This window comes from Vairimorpha necatrix, chromosome 8, assembly GCF_036630325.1.
Source record: "Vairimorpha necatrix chromosome 8, complete sequence".
Lineage (NCBI taxonomy): Eukaryota > Fungi > Microsporidia > Nosematidae > Vairimorpha > Vairimorpha necatrix.
Window position 1 is genome coordinate 130,955 of NC_088823.1, and position 23,554 is coordinate 154,508.

The 23,554-nt window shown below is 27.1% G+C and overlaps 10 protein-coding genes across 11 annotated transcripts; 4 read left to right on the top strand and 6 right to left on the bottom strand.

The window, feature by feature from the left end:
- Positions 1-2,265: 2,265 nt before the first annotated feature.
- On the bottom strand, positions 2,266-2,967 carry VNE69_08031 (putative SP-containing protein; the record flags this gene model as incomplete). Its single annotated transcript, XM_065474346.1, has 1 exon — positions 2,266-2,967. One exon carries the CDS (start codon positions 2,965-2,967, stop codon positions 2,266-2,268), a length of 702 nt encoding a protein of 233 aa, XP_065330418.1.
- A 3,128-nt stretch (positions 2,968-6,095) lies between these two features.
- On the bottom strand, positions 6,096-8,066 carry VNE69_08032 (muskelin-like protein; the record flags this gene model as incomplete). Its single annotated transcript, XM_065474347.1, has 1 exon — positions 6,096-8,066. The coding sequence occupies one exon, from the start codon at positions 8,064-8,066 to the stop codon at positions 6,096-6,098; it is 1,971 nt and encodes a 656-aa protein (XP_065330419.1).
- A 316-nt stretch (positions 8,067-8,382) lies between these two features.
- On the top strand, positions 8,383-9,744 carry VNE69_08033 (uncharacterized protein; the record flags this gene model as incomplete). The annotated part of the gene is made up of 1 exon (XM_065474348.1): positions 8,383-9,744. The coding sequence occupies one exon, from the start codon at positions 8,383-8,385 to the stop codon at positions 9,742-9,744; it is 1,362 nt and encodes a 453-aa protein (XP_065330420.1).
- Positions 9,745-10,421: 677 nt separating this feature from the next.
- Positions 10,422-11,276, bottom strand: VNE69_08034 (uncharacterized protein; the record flags this gene model as incomplete). The annotated part of the gene is made up of 1 exon (XM_065474349.1): positions 10,422-11,276. One exon carries the CDS (start codon positions 11,274-11,276, stop codon positions 10,422-10,424), a length of 855 nt encoding a protein of 284 aa, XP_065330421.1.
- Positions 11,277-11,675: 399 nt separating this feature from the next.
- Positions 11,676-12,734, bottom strand: VNE69_08035 (WD40 repeat domain-containing protein; the record flags this gene model as incomplete). Its single annotated transcript, XM_065474350.1, has 1 exon — positions 11,676-12,734. The coding sequence occupies one exon, from the start codon at positions 12,732-12,734 to the stop codon at positions 11,676-11,678; it is 1,059 nt and encodes a 352-aa protein (XP_065330422.1).
- A 534-nt stretch (positions 12,735-13,268) lies between these two features.
- On the bottom strand, positions 13,269-13,682 carry VNE69_08036 (putative kinetochore-like protein; the record flags this gene model as incomplete). The annotated part of the gene is made up of 1 exon (XM_065474351.1): positions 13,269-13,682. The coding sequence occupies one exon, from the start codon at positions 13,680-13,682 to the stop codon at positions 13,269-13,271; it is 414 nt and encodes a 137-aa protein (XP_065330423.1).
- A 1,211-nt stretch (positions 13,683-14,893) lies between these two features.
- Positions 14,894-16,309, top strand: VNE69_08037 (NOL1/NOP2/sun family protein; the record flags this gene model as incomplete). The annotated part of the gene is made up of 1 exon (XM_065474352.1): positions 14,894-16,309. One exon carries the CDS (start codon positions 14,894-14,896, stop codon positions 16,307-16,309), a length of 1,416 nt encoding a protein of 471 aa, XP_065330424.1.
- Positions 16,310-17,456: 1,147 nt separating this feature from the next.
- On the top strand, positions 17,457-19,162 carry VNE69_08038 (NOL1/NOP2/sun family protein; the record flags this gene model as incomplete). 2 transcript variants are annotated; one of them, XM_065474353.1, is made up of 2 exons in its annotated part: positions 17,457-18,120; positions 18,168-19,162. In XM_065474353.1, the coding sequence occupies 2 exons, from the start codon at positions 17,457-17,459 to the stop codon at positions 19,160-19,162; spliced, it is 1,659 nt and encodes a 552-aa protein (XP_065330425.1). The 2 variants fall into 2 exon arrangements, with proteins under 2 accessions (XP_065330425.1, XP_065330426.1); XM_065474354.1 differs by having other exon boundaries at positions 17,616-18,120.
- Positions 19,163-19,264: 102 nt separating this feature from the next.
- On the top strand, positions 19,265-21,499 carry VNE69_08039 (transportin-1; the record flags this gene model as incomplete). Its single annotated transcript, XM_065474355.1, has 1 exon — positions 19,265-21,499. The coding sequence occupies one exon, from the start codon at positions 19,265-19,267 to the stop codon at positions 21,497-21,499; it is 2,235 nt and encodes a 744-aa protein (XP_065330427.1).
- A 113-nt stretch (positions 21,500-21,612) lies between these two features.
- Positions 21,613-22,323, bottom strand: VNE69_08040 (putative SP-containing protein; the record flags this gene model as incomplete). Its single annotated transcript, XM_065474356.1, has 1 exon — positions 21,613-22,323. One exon carries the CDS (start codon positions 22,321-22,323, stop codon positions 21,613-21,615), a length of 711 nt encoding a protein of 236 aa, XP_065330428.1.
- Between the last annotated feature and the right edge of the window lie 1,231 nt (positions 22,324-23,554).

Here is a 23,554-nt window from a genome sequence, read left to right on the forward strand (position 1 = left end):
TATCTATAAGCCGAGCACAGAGATCGTCGTACTAATTCAAAGGTTCCTACAAACATCTGTATTGCACACACGGCCCCTTAAACGAACACATCACCAGCCCGGCGTTTTATTAAACTGCGTTGACCATCATTCTCCCACTAGTTTTGGCCACCGTGGTACAGAATCTTGTATAAAGGGTCCACGAGACCTTCTATTGACTTACTTCGTTAGTCTCTTAGTTATCTCTAGGATTTCACTCTAGAGTGCACCAACCATAGGCTCCAACTAGTCCGTACCCATTAGATACTTTTATGTATCATTAAGTTACCACAAAGGGATACTGTTTTTTTGGCTTTGAGATGCGTTTAAAAACTAGACGCTATTTTTTATAAGCTAAACGCATACAAGTTTCATTGTATCGGCATAAAAATTATTGTGGACAATTTTCATCATCTGAGTTGTATCAACTGCATCATAGAAAGTAGAAACAAGTTTAGTGTCTCTGGAATTCGAACACGGGAATTGCTCAATAAAGCATGCCCCGATCACTGAGCCAATGTCGCTTTAGTGACATTTTATAAAATACACGAAGAAACGAATCATCGCGGAGTAAAAAAAACTTTTTATACGCATATTCAAAATAGTACTGGCTGTGTATAATAACAGGTAGCAAAAAACTTAGGAAACTTTGAAGTGCACAATAAAAATAACGGAAAACAATAAAAGGTTGCAAATATGTATTCAGAGACAGAACTCAGAAAAGAGGCTTTAGGTGTAATGAATCTTGTTGGAAAACAGATACGTGCTTTAAGGAATTAACGACCTTACGAGAAGAGCTTAAACATCTATTAAAAAGGACTCAAACACCACTACAAAATTCATATTTGATAAAGGAGGTCAGATACTCAGCAAAATAAATTACGGACAATGAAAAAGTTTTTTTAATGGTAAAATAGAATGAGTATGCAACGTGAAGTTAGTTTAAAGGCTGGTAGAAGTACGAAAGGACACAAAGAAGCATGAGATCCGTGGGGTGATAATTTGGCATCAGTCAGAGAAGACGAATTAACTCACAATAAACATTGCTTCTCTTCGTAATACACCCTCTATGGACATGAGCTTCTTTTATGCAATTAGGCGAAATAATATAATACATTTGTCTTCTTTATACTTAGTATAGACCAGGAAGAGAATACTTATACTATAAAGTTTCTAGTCTAAATGCAATCATAGGAACACTGGAGATCTGTTCCTCGACATCAATTAACCATATTAAAATAATGATCATAAATTAACTATCGTATCTCGCGCTAAGCTTATTTATGGTTTTCATTTTTAACATATAATTGCTAAATTATTAAGGTAATCTTGTAAAAAAAGATTGCACGTAAGATTGTTATGTACATTTTAGCCATAATAATATCAAAAAAGTGTTAAACTATGGTCGAAATAATCTAAACTTTTCTCCTATGATAGCAATATTTTTCATTCATAAACAAGAATGGTAATGACATTATGAAATGTAGGGAAAGATGTACGGCCCAAATGCGGCAATTATATTTTTTTATTTAAAATGCTTATTTTAAAACATAAACGAATATAGATTTTTATATATTCTTTTTCATTCTAATATTCCTACCTAGCGATTAACCCCTGAGCTCGAACACATAGTCTTTTAACTCGTAAAAAACTATAATATCTTTGCTCCAATCCATTTTTTTTTGAATTATGCTAGTTAACATATTGTTTGAACTTGTATTAATTCATAATTACAGACTAAGATTATTTAATTTTTTTAAAACTCTTTGGTTTTTAAAATTTACAAAAGAAATATTATGAGCTTATAATGTTAAAATAATGCCTTTTATACACAAAATACTTAATTTGAATTTTTAATGCGTATCTCATGTGTTTTATTTTTGTTTCTAATTATTATTTTCAAACAAATTGGATCAAAGATAACGTCAAAATCGTTTTTCTGAATTTATTTAACCCTTCCGCAAGAAAAAATTTTCAAAAACGTTTAAGCGCCGAAAATTTTTTAATCATTGTGATAAAAATTTTAACTACACAAGTTTTAAAATTATTTCATTGAGGTTTATAATTTCATTGTCTCCTTTTCTTTTACTAAAAAGGTTTTTTAGAAATTTACATATATTTTTCTTTTCCTTGTTAGAAATTTAAAAAACGATGCAAATTGAGGTCTATAATCTCAGTTTCTTCAAAACGAGAAAGTAAATTCTAATTCATAATAAAAAAATATTTAACACACACTAAAAAAATAAATTATTGTTCAAAAGTTTTATAAAGACTAGGATCAAATATGATTACATCTCTTATATATTCATCATTATTATCAAAACTTCGTATTCTCGTTTTTACACGATTTTCTGAATTTTCTAAAAATTGATGTACAATTTCCCATTCTTCATTTTTGGACACATTACTATCATATGCATATATAACCGAATCAGAAGTGTAGTCAATTTCACCTTCTCTAGTTTTAGGATTAGTCGAATTATAATTAAATCTCTCACCATTTGGAAAAGTAAAACCAGGAAAAAATTGCTTATATACAAAATTTTCATTTGTTATCTTAAACACCAGAACACATTGATCTGAAAAATCAAACTCAGCAGAAAACTTTTCAGTATTTTCTTTAGTAATCCCCAGTACGAACTTTTTAGTTCTTTCTAGAATATCTGCTATTTCAGATATTATTAGTTTTTTGTTTTTATAATTTTTTACTGTATCTTTGTAGAAATTGGCCATGATATTATCAACGAAAGCCTTGTCTTCTTCATAACATTCGTCAAAAGCGTATTCTTTTTTTTTAAAATCGTTTTGCAGGTACAACGTGAATGTGTATTTTTCCCAAAATGCTTTGTCAATATAAAGAAAAGCATGGTTGTGTGTTATATCTCTAGAAATAATCAGATATGACACATCGGTACAAAGAAATGAAGAAAAGAAGGATTGAATGAGCATTGATGGATGGGGCTTAGAAAAAAAATATTTTTATAGTCCAATTAATATGAAACAAAATTGACTATTTTTCTTATAAATCGACAAAATAACAAGTTTGGTATTTTTTAATATTAAATATTTAATTTATCAAAATCAGAAATATTTAAGAAATTACATTAAATATTTATACTGAGAAAATATGTTTAACTATTTTTTGTAATTTTTAAACTCATCTACATTAATTTATCAATTTAAGCCGTCAAACTCAAAGTCGTATTTAAAACTTGTAAAAGTTAAATTTTGAGCATGTCTGTATATTTAATCATTATTATTTTTCTGACATTACTCATGGGCTTAATGTTTATTTGACAGTTATTTAATTAACCGTTTTAATTTATCAAGTTTCAAAACTGTCAAAATTTGACAGTAAAAACTCGGCCTTTACATCGATATTTTATCTTATCTATCTGCAAAAATATTTTCTCTTTTTAAGCTGTCAAGTGTTTATGAGATATAATTTTATATTTGCCCTTTCTGTAGCTGTCAAATGTTGTACGTCATAATAATGATTGTAAGTGGATATTTTTTGCAATTTGCTAAATCATTTTTTTTGATAGTTATTCTTCAAGGGATTTTAATCTGATATTAACATAAATCTAAGGTATTAAGAATTGGTTTAAATTATACGCGAGCAAATTTCTACTGAAATCTACAAAATGGAAAGGATTTAGATGTCAAATTTTCAAAATTCACTCACATTTCTATGAAAAAAGTAAGAAGAGGAAAAAAAAATGTATAGCACAATATTGATATTTATTAGTATTTAAATATATACATTAGATTAAAACAGAGTTTTAGCAACCTTTTAAGATAAACAGGCTTTTTTTTCTTCCATCATACAAAGTGTCAAAATTATTATTACAAGCATACCGTACAGCTATAGGAGCTTTCAATGAAATCTAATTCTTTCAGTGGTGTTTGTATGAAAATTTCTTGAACATTTTGAAAGGGAGGTGTATTTTGAAGTCTAATCATCCTTATAATGTTCCCAGTTTATACAAGCCTTCTACACATCTTAATAATAAAACTAAAAATTACATGTTTCTAGTATTTTTTCCTAAAAAATACCTTTTCTTATCTTCGATCTTTTCCTAAATACCACAATCCTTTATTATTTACTACTATGGTACTTTACCTTTTCTACTATAAATACATTTTTTCCTCCGCCTGAATCATGTAAAAGTACATTTCAAATATTAAAGCTATTATTTAATTGTATTTCTTCAATTTATCTACGCAGTGCATTACATCTGGTCACACTACCTTTTAGCTATCTCTACTATGTTCTTGGTTTCAGACCCTCCCTCTGCAAGTCCCTGCCGATGTTAAAGGAGATGCTCTCTAGTGTCTTATTTATAATTCTCATTTAAATGTAAACTTCGGTACTAATCGATAAACCATTGGTTTAACATAATTGCTGTGGTATTCCGTCCCATGTTATGACGAATGATATATTTGATGCATTTGTACATTAGGCCCAATTCAACTGCTAAGACATCGTACTTTCTATAAATTTTTCTGAAAGTTATTTCTTTTCGATTGGCGTTATTTTTTTATTTTTCTTGTCCAGTAAAATATATCGGGCTTTTTAAATTGTATCTTTACATCAGTGTTGATTTTGGTGTCCACACGAAATTCTGCGTTAACAGAGCTACTATTTCTTGCATGCTGTGTTTCGTATTTTCTTAGATGACTTTAGTTCATATTTTTAAATCATGTTATAAGATAATTAATATAAATATTAAAATTTTTCGCTTTATACTTTAAATCCTAACATTCTTACTATATGGAATGTTTAAACTATATTTCAACTTCATAGAAACTATTTCCAGCTTAACTGATCTACATTATTGCTTTTAAATAGCAAAATAACACATAATTCTCTGCTTACGTGAATAAACTTACTTCGTTATACTATTTCATTCGGGATTATGATTGTCTCCTAATCTCATACTATGCATTTAGCCTTTCTAGAGATGCTTACCTTGAGCAAATTCAGGTATAAATCCCAGGACACAAAACTTGTTTCTACTTTCTATGATGCTGTTGGATCAACTCGATGATGAAATCTAAACGATAATCATCAAGTTGATATAATGAAAATTGTGTGTGTTCAGCCACAAGGGAATGGACGTCTGGTGTAGAAACGAACTTAAGGCCGAAAACAGTATCCCTCTTGTGGTGACTAAATGATGCATAAAAGTATCTAGTGGGTACGGCCTAGTTGGAGCCCATGGCTGGTACACTCCAAAGTAGATTTCTAAAGAAAACTGAGAGACTCGACGTTGTAAATTTAAAAATGTCCCGTGGATCCTATTCTACAAGATTCTGTAACACGGTGGCCGAAACTAGTGGGTGACTGGTGGTCAATGCAGGCCAATAAAAATTCCAGGCTGATGATTTGGGCGTATGTGCAATACAAATGATTGTTGGGACCTTTGAGTTAGTACGATGCTGCCTCTTTTCGGGGCATAGATAACCATGTTTGTTAAGTATATCCGCGCGAGGTCACTCTGGACTCGAATTGGGGGATAAATGGGAAAGTTCTCCTGGGCCAAAGTCCAATGGATACGGCGGAGCTTGCTGATTTGGCAAGTAATATAGAGGGAGTTATATTGAGTAAGAATCCCACAGTACTAATTGGATAAAGATCACAATCAAATTTCTATGTAAGGTTTCTCCCCATCTAATATATAATAGAAAACCAATTTGAGATATTCTAATGTTCCTATCTTTTCAATGCTTGCATTTCTGATTTTTTTACATTTATGCCTTAAAATATGTTTTATTCAATATGACAAATTTTGAGATTATTAAATCAAACAGGCATTCATTGTAAAAACACTCAAGAATGTTATTCAAAATTATAAATATAAAATAGTCCAGTTTTCAAATTCGCTCTTTCAATACTTAAATTTATTCAATAAAACAATATTAATTTTTAAAAAATAATATAAAAAAACAATATTAATTTTTTAAAAATAATATTAAAAAAACAATATTAATTTTTTAAAAATAATATTAAAAAAACAATATTAATTTTTTAAAATATAATATTTATTTTCTACTTATCAAATTTGGTTTTATTTTTATTCATTAATATACTGTTTTATATCTTCATAAGTGTCACTCGTCCGCTCAAATATCTCATAACAAGTATCTTCAAATATCCTCTTTGTATATTTATCAACCACACATTCTTTAACTTTACTCCTCAAATATTTCAATCCCGATCTCGTGTCTTCTTTATACATCTCAAGAAACTTGTGTTTCCTCACTGTCATTATAGCGCATCTTCTTGCGTCTTCATAACTCATTTTCGTCAAGTCTAAAGTCCAGAAGTCGTTCTGCCTTTCGTCGACTACATTGCCGCCAAAAAGGTAGAATTTGTCAACCCAGAAAATAAATTGGTGCGCCGTCCTGGGCATAGGCCCCTTGAAGTCTATTTCTACTTCATTCCATGTTTTATAAATGAGACTGTATGAGTATAATTTAGATATGTCGAGTCTGCTTTCTTTATCTTTACCGTATGTAAATAATACGATAATATCATTGTTATACAAAATGCTTCTTTGTAAAACTCGCCCGTCTGTGTTTATTGGAAATGGAATTGATTCGTAGACAGTCCATGTGTCGAGAGAATATAAACTTATAGATTTGAAATATTCTTTACCCCTTTGGCCTCCTATAATGGCAAGGGTATTGGGGTACTCATACGTGTCAATGTGCAAAGTGACATGGCCCAGTCTCCCTTTAATTGTGGGAGACGCATTAGACTGCTTCTTTGAGTCTAGTAACTTAGTCCACTGGGCTGATTTATTTTTATTATCTATTTCTACTTTATACAGTCCACCAAATTCATCATCAAAATTCGTAGTCTTCCCTCCGAACATGTAAATCTCCTTACCTGTGTGTAATAAATAGTGATCATACATATTTGTAGTGACGTCACCTCTACTGTCATAAAGTACCCACTTGTCATCAAATATCCATAATTCTGAATTATTACTGTCGCCATTTCTATCAGTAGTTGGGATATATTTACCAGTAAGGAATAATCTATCCCCATCTGTGCACATTTTATGACATGATCTCTTCCCTGGAGTAGTTTCCCGAGTTATATTAATTATGACGTCATCTTTGGTACCTCCGCATAAATTTATATTATGACTCATCGGCAAATTTGTTTCCTCAAAATTGTTTATATTATCTTTATGAATACATTTCCATGTCTCATTATAAACCCACAAATCTCCTAGTTCTCCTAATCCATCCCATCCCCCGTACAAATATATCCCTTTTCTATTACAAATCATTTGATGTCCTCCTCTAGCACAAGGCCATTCCTTCTTGTTTTTCTTTATTTCTTCCCATTTCCCCGTATATTTTGATTTATTGACGTACTCATAAAACTTTCTTATATCCATATTCTTAATATATTCTTCTAATTCTTCATATTGTCCCTTATTAATAAATTTCTCTACTTGATTTTCTTGTCTCAATATTCTTTCCGTATATTTCTTTACTATATTCTTATACATTTTTATATCATTTTCCATTTGTCTTTTATCAATTATATCTTGAAATTTCATATCTGTTATACCTTTAAGTTCTACGTACCAAATAGTATAATTAAAATTCATACCCCATGAAGCAAGTGGTTCTATTTTCATATATTTGCTTATTATATATTCACCATTATAATATAATAAATTATGTGTCTCGTTTATTGTGTCATTTTTCAGACCTCCGTAAAAAATTTCAATATATTTTTTATTATCAAATGATACACTAATTTTCATTTCTTTTATATTACACACATGGATCTTATTAAATTTGCCGAAAGTTATTGTTGACACGATAGATGGGTCATATTCTAAGATTAAATATTGTCTATGATCATTTGTAGTGGTAGACCATCTTAGATTTACATCTGATGGGGTGTCTAATAAAATGTTAGAAGGGGAATATGAAGAAGCATATGAAGAGTATTGATGGATTTTGTAGATTATTTTGTTCATTTTGTCTTTGTCTCTGAGAATATTTTGGATACTTTTCATTTTGAAAGGGGGGCATGTCTTTACATTTAAATGATAATATTTAAAGGGGCCTAACAAATAAAAAAAAATGGAGTAACATTTGAATACGTAAGCCAATAATTGCATATGTAATAAATATATGATTTATTTATAATACACAAATAATATTTGTAATTTATATTGTTTTTCATAAGGACTTAAATGGCTTCTTGAAAATTATGCCATAATTTTCATGCTAAAAATTGTTCCCCTCAAAATTACACAATTTTGCTTTTTTTTTCTGATTGTTTATTTTGATGATCAATTTTTCTTTCTGTTTTTTTTTCCTCCCTTAAAAATGGATGACCTGACAAGAAAAGATTTTTTATCTTCGCCGAAATCTGTGAGTACAAACATGAATTATAAAAAAAATATCATAAATAATAATAATGATAATATGAAAATAAGTATGAAAAGTAATTTCGCTGATAAGTACACTAAGAAAGATGCAGAAGTCTATGACTTCACATATAATAAATATATAAAATCCACTAATAAAATTCAAGATCTCATAAATAAATACAATAAGCCAGTCTTAAAGCCTTCATTCCGGTCTATGAGCCCAATAGATGTTCTTTACTCGCCCAGGCCTGTGCAGAACAAAGGGCCAAGTTCCAGTACAAGAAGAGAGTCTCCTTTATCATTTTACAATACGAACAAGATACCAGTGAGTGGACGAATTAATAATGTGAATAATGACAGGAAAACAGCAGAGCCGAGATTCTATTATGACTCTTATAATCAAGACAAACTTAGATCAAGTGTGTCTTCGACAGGGGCGCCTTCATCTGCCGGGTCTGCTTATATGAAGCCTACGCCTTACGCCAAATCTACATCTAATATGTCCCGTCCTCCGTCTAATATATCTTATTGTAAGCCCCAGTCTAATATGTCTTATTCTAAGCCCCAGTCTAATATGTCATGTCCTCAGTCTGCTATGTCCTGCTGTAAGCCCCAGTCTGTTTACTCTTGTGGCTCACAAAGTGACAATAATTCAGTAAAAAGTCAACAAAGTTATAACGAATTTAATAATAATTATACTCATAACAATTACACTCATGCCATGAGTGATGCATCAAGTAATATTAATAGATACTATGACTTCCCTTTATATGGCCCGAGTGTCGAGTTGACTGTGCCTCTCTCTTTTACTCTTCTGAATTCTGTCTCTGTCTTCGACAAGGGCTCTGATTCCTCAGTCTACTACATCCAAGTCTCTTCAAATATCTCCTGGATAATTAAAAAAGATATAAAAACCATCCTTAAACTTCTCAACACTCCCGAGATATCTTCAGAGTCATTAGACAAACAAGTAAAAGACAATATGATAAATACTATCCTTAATCGTCTACCTATGAATAAAGATATACAGTACTTTATAATGACAGATATAACTAAAGATATCAAATATAAAGGGGAATATCTCCTTATAAATAAGATACCTTATATATTTAAGATAGTAGGGAAGGCACTAGTCTCTTATAATCAGAATATGAGAGTAAACAGATTATTCATACTAGAACAGTGTCAAGTAGAAAGCGGGAGAGACGAGTACTCCTTCTTCTTGAGGAATAAAGAGGAATATGTAGAACTGAGTGCCAGTTGTAGAGCGGAGAGAGACGAGTGGATGAGGTATTTAGAGACTTATATCAGAAGATAAAACAATAAATATAAAGACTTAATAAATATAAAATAAAATGTAAATAAAGCGCAAATGTACTTAAGACATATTGGAATTTAGATTTATAATGCATATATATATATACACATATATATTATATAATATATATACATTTTGCTTCATGTGGCCAAGTTTATTCCGGAGGTCGCTTGTGGGGGTTTCTTGCTTGCTCTATGTTAAAATATGCTTTTTTCATGTTCTTAAGAGACTAGACGAAGTAGAGCAATATTAGACACAGTGTAACATAATGTTTATTGTGTTAATTTAATCTTGACAATATCATTGTAAAAAAAAGGTACACAAGATATAGGCACTCTCTAAGTTCTTTTGCCCGTAAACGGGAGATATAATTGTAAGAACTCTATGTTACAAATGTGTCCCCGTTGCTTCTTAAATATTTTATAATAAATAAACCCATATTTTCATTCCAATAATAATGATCTGCTTACAATTAAAATATCTCTTTAATCTTGATTAAAATATTATTAAGCCTTTAAATACACTGCGCTTATAATTTATTTGTATACATCATATTCTATAAGACATATATTTTGGTGTAATTTATTTTTCTTTAAATTCATGCTTGATTTTATTTTATGCTACAATAAATATAAAACCAATATTTATAAAACATAAAGTTAATTTTTTATTGATTTTTATTTCTTCTTAAATATCTCAATACACATCTCATACATTTTTATAACTTCTTCTGCTTTATTGTTCATCCCTTCAAATTTGTTTATTACATTAGTAACACTACTAAATATTTCTTCTTGTTCATATTCTTTAACAATATTCTTTCTTATATTCTTCATAATTTCTATTATAGGCACATATTTAAATATACTCATGATTTCTATATTGTACTCAATTGTCAATACTGTATTCTTAAAGCTTAACAATTTATATTTGATAATTGGTTCTCTCTTATCAAAAACTTTACATACTAAATCTAATATGTCTATCATCTCATTCATACAATATTCAAGATAAATATTAGTTATTTTAGTAATCTTAAAACTTATTTTGGGTATAAAAGATTTTTTTAAATTGTATATGTAATTATTCCTGAAGCAGTGGATTTTATGGTTTAAAACTTTGAGAAGTGCTTCATCTTCGTGGTTTAAAACATTTTTATTTGTTATTTTTGATGAAAGATCGAGTTTTAATTTTTTTTGATCAATAAAATTTTTAATTTTATTTTTACAATCATTTAGTAGTAAAATGTTCGAATTATCATTTATAAACGAAAATGTATTCATTTCTTTATGATTTTCATCTGGTTTCTTACTGCTACAAAGAGGTTTATCATATTTTTCATTTTTATTTACAAAAACATTATTAGTTAAAGTATTATTATTTTCTACACAGTGTAATTTATTACTAATTTCATCATTATAAAAAGTTTTAACTGTGTCTGAAACATTTTCGCAATTTTTTTGAATGTTATTCTTTTTATATTCGGGGAAATTTAAGTATGAACACTTTACAAATTCTATCATTAGAATCATAATAAGGGGGGAATTACTAAGCTTTTACAAATAATTCCTAGAAATTGATAAATAACTTTAGAAAAAACTTTTACCTTGTTAAATAGCTTACAAAAGAAGATAAGTTACAGAATAAACATATTTAAAAAAAACTTTTATTCATTAAAAACAGCTTAGAATTTTTTTAAAAATTAATATATAAATAAAAAACTACATACAATTTATAAATAACTAATTTGATAAATTAAAACATGACACAAATTTCTATTATAGTTATGACTCACTTGATAAATTAAAAACAGAGTTCTAAATATAAAAATATGACACAAATTCCTAATATAGTTATGACTCATTTGATAAATTAAAAACTGAATTCTAAATATATAAATTATTAAGACACATTTATTATTTTATTATTTTTTATATTAATTCATAGACTCTTATCATATTCTGTCCTTCTACTAACACATTCCTCCCCGAATTCGCCATATTTAATATATCTCCATCATTTATTTTAATATACATCTTAGTCTTACTTTTATATTCATAAAACATTAATCCACTAGAATTCCCTACTAGAATATATTTATCAATAATATTCATAAACTTAACATCTTCTTCAATATCTAATTCTTTTACTTCTCTATTTAATAAATCAAATATTAATAAACTCGTCGCCTTTAGAAATATCACATTTTCAATATTATAAATCCTCTTTATATCTTCATTAATATTCAAATTTATAATTTTTACTGTCTTATTTGTTATATCAAATATTACTAAATTATTTCTAGTACTTACAGAATAACCAATATTATTAAAAATCAATAAATTAGATTTTATTTCTTCGGGAGAATTTAATAATAAGATCAATTTGTCGCCGTTGTACATTCTAAATGATTTATCATAACATGTAAGATATATAATATTATTTTTTACTACTATACCTATATGATTAGGCATATTTATAGTAGAAATTAGACTTCTATTAGTGACGTCATATTTTTTTAAAAAATTATTACTAAAAATATATAAGAAATCTTCATCATCTAAGAAATATCTAATATAAGGATTATCAAAAGAATATTTAAATTTCTTAATATTATCATCGTATTCTACGAATGTATCATTTACTAATAAAAAAACAGAATTGTCAATTAAAACATGTAAAATGTTTTGAGATAAAAAAATTATATTTCCATTTTTACAAATAGAAGAAAAATATAAATCTTTAAAATAAAATTTTTTGATTTGTGAAAAATCGAAATGTTTATGGCCTTCTACTGACCAATCAGAGCCGAGTTTAATTAGGTTAGTTGGTTTATGAATATTTTTATAGAAATTTATTTTTCTTTTAAAATCTAAATTTGATTCAATTAATTTCTTGTTTTCTATTTTTAGTTTCTTGTTTTCTTGTAATAAAACATCATATTGTTGTTTGATTGCGTCTAAGTAGGTATTTATATCTGGTTGATACATAAAAGGGCAAAAAAATAAACAAAGAAAAAAAAATGAATAAAATATTTTATTAATTTTATAGATATTATAAATTATATAGATATAAGAATTTAATAATAAATATTTTATTATACCCTTGAGTTTTGTAATACTTTGTTTATTAAATATTTATTGAGAGAAATGACAGTCAATATATGATATAGTAAAATAAATTACAAATAAAATTTATTCGCGAATGAATATTTATACATTGTTTAAAATTAAAAAGAGGTTTCAAATTTTTTGTTAATTTTGACAGGCCAGTAAATTCTGATTATTTACAAATAAATTGCCCCCAATAAAAAGCCCATAAACTTAAGATTTTACAATCATGAGATTTAAAGCTTAGACTTGCTTTTATTTTATTTATGCATATAAAAATAAAAATCTGAGCATAAACTAAAAAACATAAAAAGTAAACTTTGCACTAGTAGCCAGAAAAATGCTTCTATAACTAAATAAGTTCCATCTTATGGATAAGAGTGTTTTATTCGGAAAATGATGTTTTATTTGAGTTTATTTCTTCCCGTCTATCTTTTTGTACAAATATAAACATAACTTCTGTATCTTGTCAATATCTTCACATATGTCACTCATACTCGTAAGATTAGCCCCCTCTACAACACCAGCCCCAAGATTGTAAGTAAAAACATCTTCTTTATTTATAAAATACATACCACTGTACCCATTATATTCTACACTAGTACTAATAAACCTTCTACCCACTACCATGTGACATTTACACTTCATGACCATGTAGGCAGAGTCTCCTTCATTTATCTTCTTCTTGTCTATTACTAAATTTGTACTAATAGAAGAATGAATAAGAAACTTGTTTTTATATTCTAAAAGGGAAAATGAATCAGTAAGCGGGAGATTACAGCCACGACAATTTACAGTGAAAGGATTTTTCATCATTTTAGCACACATTTGAAAGGGTAAAAAAATGAAAAAATATATTAGACAGAAATTTAATATATAAAAACTTAATAGTGTATAATTAATATTTCTAATAGTATATTTGTTATATTTACATTGGATTTATATAATAAAAAATTAATTTTTATAATAAAAAATTAATTTTCAAAATTAGATGATATTTGTGTCATATAAATAAACAATCAAACTATGTAGAAACTATATATAAACTATATATAAACTTATATAAACTTATATAAACTATATATTAAACTATATAGAAATTATATAATAATTATATATAAACATTTAGAAATTATATATAAATTATATATAAACTATATATAAACTATATAGAAATATATTTTAAAGAATTTTCTGACTCTTTTATTAATTCATAGTGTCAAATAAATGTTTATTTACTCTTTTTAGAATATTCTTCTTACTTATAATTCATTTCATTTATTAACTGTAAAATGTCTTAATATTGCTATATGAACCAGGAACAGATAGGCACACGAACCCATGACACACGAAATATTAATGTTTATAAAAAACATAAAGTAAAAAAACAACGTATGCTTTTTTACTTTAAAATTTAAACTTAAAGACTTAGCTGACTCCAGACAGAGATGTCTTTAATAATTTACTCACACAGCTTCTACATTGATCTTCTGTTAAAAATTTACCACATTTTTATAAAAACAAGTATTTTTTTACCCCTCTTTTTAAAAAAAAATCAAAATTTCTAAAACTTACATTTTTAAACTCATTTCTTGAATATAATACTAAGAATGAATTTATTAGAATAATTTGATAACTACAACCGCGTATACTATGTGATAGAAAAAAATTATGTCTTTTTATTGCAGTCTTAGTTTCAAAATTATTTGAACTACCCAAAAAAACATTCAAAAAACTAAAATATTTATAATGAATTTTAGAATTGTTTCTAAAATCAATTTTACTTTTTATACTTAGACGGTGTTTTAAAAATCGCTATTTTCTTCTTTTAAATTTTGGTAAAGTCGCCTTTAGCAGTGATTTCTAATTTGAATGTATTCAAGGCTTGTATTTCTTAAGCTATAGATTTCTTTAAGTAAGTTAATCTGATAAAATTGAGCTAGATGAAAATGTATTAAAATGTTTACTGTTTGTCTTTAAATATAACATTCTTATAGCAGAACTTTCTTCCATATTATTAATATTTTTATACCCCTTTAATGGGATTACAAGAGTTCACAGATTTCTATAAAAAATTTTTCACTGAAGATGATTGGTCAAATTTTATAACTTCTATAAATACGAAACTGCCTTCAGCTCTGCGTGTAACAGACACAAAATTTAAAGAAAAAATTTTTAATAAATTGTCCGTTAATTTAGTATTAAAAAATCAATATTTTAAAAATGTCTTTGATACAATACACAGAGGCCAAATACTCAAAGATTTTATTATCAACCAAACTAATATAGGCAATATACAACGACAAGAAGTAGTAAGCATGCTACCAGTACTTTTAATGGGATTAAAAAATAATTACAGTGTACTTGATATGTGCGCCGCGCCCGGGTCAAAAACCAAACAATTATTAGAAATTAGTGATTTTGTAGTAGCAAACGATTGCAATTATAAAAGGCTTAACGTGTTAGTAACAGAAACATGTAAAATACCCAGAAAAGGTTTTTTAGTCTTGAAACATGACGCTTCGTCATTGCCAGTCTTCAAAAATGATTTTGATCGCGTACTTTGCGACGTACCTTGTTCTGGAGACGGAACAGCAAGAAAAAATCCTACTATTTTAACCAACTGGAAGTTAAATAGTGCAATAGGTTTATCAAATTTACAATATAGAATATTAAAACATTCTTTGAAGTTTATAAAAGACACAGGATTAGTAATTTACAGTACATGTTCTTTAAATCCAATAGAAAATGAATGTATTATTAATAAAATAATAAATGAAGAAGATTTGGAGATAATAGATTTAAGAGAGAATATTGATGAAAGAATAAGTAAAGAGTTTGTGTTTAGAGATGGGATGACGGAGATAAAAGAATATGGAGTATTTAATGAAGAACTTAAGAAATGTATAAGAGTTTATCCACATGACAATAATACAGGTGGATTTTTTATAACAGGATTGAGAAAGAAACAAAATATGAATAAAGAAAGAACTAAAAGTGAGATTGTAACCACCAGTAATAATAATAGTATTTCTGATATTAGTGAAGAATGTAGAAAGAAATTACAAGAAGAATTTGATATATCAGAAAAAATTATAATTTACAAAAATAAAAGTAAAAATACACTGTACGAAGTAAGCGACGACATATACAAAATAATGATGAACAATAAACTTAATATAATTCACTGTGGGTACAAGATATTTGAGAAGTGTACACTGTCAGAGACAGGATACAGAATGAAAAATATACCAGAGAAAAATGATAAATTTGATATTGAATTATCGGGGAAAGAAGTTATTGAAAATAAATCAGCGAAATTTACATATCAAAAAGGAAATGTTATAGTGAAACTAAGTGATTTTGATATAAAAATAGCGGGGTTTTCACATGGAGAAAAAGTGAACTTATATATTTCTAATAATTTACAGAAAGCTTTATTAGATTTTTATTAAACAACATCCAGTAAAGTAAAATACCAACTTTATAAAATCTTAATAAAAATTTTACGCTAAAATTAATATAGTAAAATATATTTTCAAAGTAAAATAAATTAATGCAGCAAGGTATTTCTATATATAAATATTTCTATATTATATTATTACATTATATATCTATGTTTTAATCTATATTATTAAAAAATATTGCTTAAATTGTCTTACATAAAACATGGAAACTTGTTTTTAGATTAGAAACACATGAAAAAAGCTCTATCAACAGGTCCGTGAAAACTTATTACTTTTATCATTTTTTTACTATCGATAATTAAATTATATTTTATCTCGATGACGAAATCATAATCAACAAATTTACATCGACACGTCACAATAACAAACAAACAAACTCGAAAAAAAACTACTCTTTTATTTTACCTGTCAAGTTTATATTTTTTCTGTCATTGTAATGTCAAATGCATCTTTTAATTCTCCAAATACTAATATTTATTAGATATTTTTATTATGTAAAACTTATGTTTTATTTAATAAGTTTGAATTTGAGCGATTCTTCTCGATCAAATTAGATGGGCGTGGTTTTATTTACATGTATATTTTTTTTGATCACACATTTTATGTTTTGCTTATTAAGTTTTCATTTTGGCGGGATTTTTTCAATTAGATAAAAATTTTACATTTTATGTTATTGCTGATTAAGTTTTCAGTTTAGCGGAGTTTTTAAACAAATAAAAATTTTACAGTCTATGTTTTTGCTTATTAAGTTTTCATTTTGGCGGGATTTTTTCAATTAGATAAAAATTTTACATTTTATGTTTTGCTTATTAAGTTTTCATTTTGGCGGACTTTTTTAAACAAGTAAAAATTTTACAGTCTAAGTTTTTGCTGATTAAGTTTTCATTTTGGAGGGATTTTTTTCAATAAAATAAATTATAAATATTCAATACATCTTCTTATGTTTGGCGGATCTTTCGCAATCAAATAAACTCGTACTACATCTTATAATTTTAAATATTATGTTTACATTTAGGCGGGATTTTTTTTAAAAACACATTTTCTTATATTTTTTTTTACTTTTCAATTCTTAAAATTTTTTTATTAATTTTTTTAATATAAATTTTCTCCCCAAAAAATCCCCCTCATTATAATCATGTCCTTCGAAAAGTTCGCCAGTTTCTACCGACCAATTCTAAATTTCTCTGAAGAAGATTTTTTCAATTTATTAACCATTATCAGAAAACCTTTACCTTCATCTCTTCGTATCATCAATAATCAGTTTTATGAATTAATAAAACTTAGACTTACTAAAATGAAGAAATCTAAACATTTTAAAGATGTTTACGAAGCTCCAAGACATTCTATACCCACTAGAGGGTTTATAGTTAATCAAACTAATATTGGCAATATACAACGACAAGAAGTAGTAAGCATGTTACCAGTACTTTTAATGAAATTATCGAATAATTTTAGTGTACTTGATATGTGCGCTGCTCCAGGGTCGAAGACTAAACAGTTATTGGAATGTAGTCGATTAGTAGTTTGTAATGAAATAAGTTATAAAAGATTGAAAATTTTAATATCTGAGACTAGTAAAATACCAAGTAAAAATTTTTTAGTTTTAAAACATGACGCTTCGTTGTTACCAGTTTTCAAAAATGATTTTGATCGTGTACTTTGCGACGTACCTTGTTCTGGTGACGGTACAGCTCGTAAGAATTATGAAGTCATACCTAAGTGGTCAATAGACAATGCGTTGTCTTTATGTGAGTTACAATATAAGATATTGAAACAGGCTACTTGTTTTATAAATGATGGTATGATTATTTATAGTACTTGTTCGTTGAATCCTATAGAAAATGAGTGTATAGTAAGAAAGCTGTTTTAGAATTAGATTTGGAGATAGTAGATTTAAGAGAGAATGTTGATGATAGAATTAGTAAAGAGTTTAGGTTTAGAGAAGGATTTAGAAGATGGAAGACGATGAAGATTAATAATGAAGAAATTAGAGAGTATAAAGGGATTAAGTTAGAGAGTGTTGATGAGGATATAGGATTAGAGAAATGTGTGCGAGTATTCCCACATGATCAAAATACAGGTGGATTTTTTATTACTGGTCTAAGAAAGCGTAAAATGTCGCAGTCTCTTCATGAGAATATTGAACTTAATAAAGAGAATATTTCAAACAACATACAAGTAGATGTGAATGTTGAAGATGAAAATTATTATAATATTGAAAAATCTATTAAAGATTTACAAATCAACAAAGACATAGTTACAAATTTATTAACTTTCGATGACAGAGATACAGATTTACAGATCAATGTAGACAGAGTTACAGATTTATCAATCAACAAAGACAGAATAAAAAATTTACAAATCAACAAAGACAAAACAAAAAAAGACACTGTCGATTTCCATGTAGTTTCTAATGAACTAAAGGAGTCTTTATTTTCTCAATACAATATTACAAATATTAATGACTTTATTCTCATACAGAAACATGACAATTCTAAGTTTATTTATGAAGTCAGTAAAGAAGTCTTAGAAATCTTAAAGTCTAAATCTTTAAATGTCGCCTTTCATGGCTATAAAATGTTTGAGAAGTGCAGTTTCAGTAAATCGGGGTATTTCCTCAAGACTGTCCCTAAGGAATTTAAACATGACATTGTGTTAAGAGGGAGTTTATTAGTAGAAGGAATAAAGAACAAGACAGTGAGTATGCCTTTTAAAGTAGGGTGTGTGATTATATTACTTTATGATTATAATATTAAAGTGAGTGGGTATTCACACGGGGAATATATTAGTATTAATATTGAGAATAAACTTCAGAGGGCCTTAAGAGATTTCTTAAGATGAAAAAGTAAATTTATTACTATACATTATTTATGCGTAATTATTTTTACAGTTAACTTTATTTTATTCATGCATAAATTCATTCCATATTTTTTTTTGCCCCTAATGGAAGATCTCCTTTTTGATATTCTTAAAAATCCTTCAAATATTTCTATCCTCAAAATTGAGTCTCTTTTAGACACTCCTCAAGGAGTAGAAATGTTCATTTCTTTATTAAATAATAATAATATTATAGCATTTTCTTATATGAAAATGCAGTGTAAAGAATGGCTTCTAAATCCCATAAGACAAGATTTCATTATAAAATATAAAAATATATTTTATAATTTGATAGAGACTAGTAATGATCAGAATTTGAATCTTTTATGTGATTTCTTTGAGATATTATTTTATAATTATTTCTACTGGCCCGATTTTATAGATTTTTTAGTAAGTAAAATTATCCCAACAAATACAAATAATAATTATGAAGTAAATAATTACAGTATCCATCATAATATTACTAATATTACTAATAATATTACTAATAATATTACTGATAATGTTACTAATAATATTACTAATAATATTACTTTTGTGGTGAATAAAAGATGCTTAAAAGTTCTAAATTCCATTTTTATGAAATTTAGAAAATTGAATAAATCTGATAAATTATTCTTAGAAATTATCTCATGCATAAACAAGACGAAATCTCTTTTCTTGACTTTTTACTTAAGTGATAAAAAGTCTGATTTATCCCAAGATAAGAATCTTTTAAACATCTTCTTCAGTTTAGTCTACCAAGATATTCATAATTTCTATGAAGAGAACATTGACAAGTTTATCATCACCCTGACTCATCTTTATAAATTAGAAGATCTCCAGTCTACTGTACTGGAGATTTATAATTTATTCATTCTCAAATATCCTGATCTTTTGGATTTTACTAAGATCTTGGGGTCTATCCTCATTTCTATCAATAGATTTGATTATCTTAAATATTCAGTAATACTGAATATTATAAAAAAGAGGAAGAAAGAAGTCTGTCATAAATTCGAGGATGTACTGGTCAATGCTATAAAATTAGGGAGTATATTAAGCGAGAAAGAGAAAGAAGAAATGAGTACTCTAGAATATAATATTAATATACTAAATAATATAGATATAAATAGAGGAATATTAATAGATCTAGTACAGAATATTACAGAAGAAGGAAAAAGGAAAGTATTAATAAATCCACAGGATGAAGAGAGTGGAATATTCTTGTACAGTGCCCTTAAGATCAGGAATAGTGAAATTATAAAGAGATGTCAAATTATAATTAATAATTCGACCTCTGATAAATATTTATCATTTATATCTTTCAGATATTTACTAAGTATTAAGGAATATTCATATTGTGATATAGAATATATCAAGAAAGAGAATATCTGTGTATATTTATGTAGTGAGATGATAAGTAAATATTTACAACAAAATCAAGATCAATTTATACTTCAGAAACTATTAACTAGTAGTACTAGTATTACTACTAATAATAATTATAGACTGATAAGGAATATTATGATGTTCTTGTTTGGTCAGGAAGAAGATCAATATACTCTTAAATTACTAAATATAATAATAAGATATAACCCAGAATATATGACAGATGAAATATATAAATTCCTTATAGAATTCTGTACTATAAATATAAGAAATATAAACTCCCCACTGGCTTATCAATACATATTTGATATATTCGGGATAATAATAAATAAAGAGAATATAACAAGATACGAGAAAGATCTAACAGAGATAATAAATATAATAACTACAGAAGAAATAATAGAAGTGTATAACTTCGGCCTATATCTTCTGTCTATAATAATAAAACATAGTAAGAAAGATTATAGAAATATAATAGGGATCATATCCCAAGATGGGATCTGGAAGACAAGTGAAATGTTAATACCAGCCATATGTCTGACTATATCCCTGTATAAAAGGGGATATATGACAGATGAACAGATAAATTATATAATACAGTATCTTAGTAATTATAATAAATATTACTCATATATATTATCAGATAATACTAATAATAAAATACTGGAGAGTGAGAATATAGAAGAATATTTCATAATGAAAAGTATAAATATAAAGAATATAGAAGAATATTATAAAATATATAAACACGCAGTAGAATATTTCACTAATAATTACATAACTAAGAGAAACACAAGGAGAGTAGTAAGAGCATTCATAAGGGGGAGCGAGATAGTAAAAGACGAGATATATAAAAACATAGTAGAGAAAAACAGATTCAACTTATCATATGAGAATGTACCGTACTCAATTTATATAAACTTCGAGATATAAAAAAAAATAAATAAACTAATCTTATACTAATACAAATGTACCATACATATATAATGTAATACTACTATAATTATATATCACTTATATTATATTATATGTATCTAGTATAATATTTAATTTATGAGCTGCACATTATTGAAATAATTAGATACCTTAGTATTCAAATTATCCTCAAATGTCTGTAACTTCTCATTTAATATATTTGGATCTTGATCTGGTAACTTATTCTTAATATCTTCTGCACTGGACTTAATAAGAGACTTGATATTCGTGGAAACCTGATCTAATGTCTTATTGATTTTATCAACAAGAGAATTATTGGCATCCTCAAACATCTTCTTCTCTTCAGCCTCAAACTGATTGATTTTCTCTTCAATTAAATTAGTACGCACTTCTATACTCATATTTTCAGAACCAACATCCCAAATCTTATTAAGATTAAGAGATATCTCTCTGTATCTTATATTTGTATTCTCATATACTTCCTTAAGATCTTTCTTTATATCATCCTTTAATTCATCCATATACTTGCCAAGTTGCTCTTTAATATTCACTTTAACTTCTTGTATGACTGTATCTGAATCAGGCAAAGAAAGATCTTTCTCTAATTCAGATAAAGAAACATTAATATCATTCACTAATATCTTGGACACTATATTAATAATATCATTAATAAATGATAACAAAGGAACAGGCGATATCCTATCTTTGTCTAGAATATCAACTGCTTCTAAGTTTACTTGGTCTTGAGAGGCAACATCCAGTGGTACATTTCCTAATACTCCTGTAAAGCTTAGTAAAAAGACGGCCAAATTAATATGCATAAAATGTGAAAAAATTATTCTATTTATACTTTTAAAATTCATGGAACGTTGTCGAACAAACAAAACTAAACAAACTAAAAAAAATACCGCATGAATAATAAAAAAACTACTTAAAAAAGAGTTCATTTTGTCGGAATATTCACATTTTAATGTATGTTGATTTATATAAAAAAAACATAATGTTTAATTATATATTTTAAAACATAAAAAAATAAACTTAAAAAGAGTTCATTTTGTCGGAATATTTACATTTTAATATACGTTGATTTAAATAAAAAAACATAAAGTTTGGTTTTATATTTTAAACATAAAAAACTACTTAAAAAAGAGTTCATTTTGTCGGAATATTCACATTTTAATATACGTTGATTAATATATATTACAGCATAATATTTGGTTTTATATTTCATTTAAAAAAAAAATTTAATGAATGATGCCATATTTAAAAATCGATTAATATCATAATTTAAATGGGTATAGATTCATGTATTTAGAATTTCCTACATGGCCGGATTAGCAACCTCTAGAATTGAGTCCAATAGGAATTTTCTTTCGTTTCTCTTTCCTCTATCGGCCCCGGTCCGATTCCGTACTCGAAAGCTGCCTAATGATAATAATTATAATTATTAAGGTATAATTTAAACACTGAGCAATGATTTCTTATTATTATTGTACAAATACTCAAAGTCTATTGTTATAGTCGACAAGAATGTGATACCCCCAGTATATATTATATGTTAAAAAACTGTACCTTTTAACATATCAACGTTTATGTTAAAATCGGCCCTAAAGCAATATCCCCATTATTTTATAATAAGCCATTTGTATGAATTTTACGCTAAGACAACAACCGCACCTTAAGAGAAGACCTTGTATTTATTTGTACATATGGTCAGAATATGCGATATATGTCTAAAACCCCGTTATAAAATTTTTTACTTCGCTTGTAGTGTAAATATATGTTGCTGGTGTCGGTATCATCCATCTTTGATAATTTTTTTTTAATAATTTCGCAAACTACCTATAAATGGTCTCATAAATTTAGAGATTAATGTTTAAACCCAATACCTGTATATTTTATAAAACGATGGCATTTCACAAAACTTGCTAAGCATCGCCTATTTACATAATAACTCGATAAGATTACCAATTATGTGGACTAAAATTGTAACTTTTAATGTTTAGATGCAAGCTCGAGATTAGTTCGACAAACTTGTATTAAATTTATATA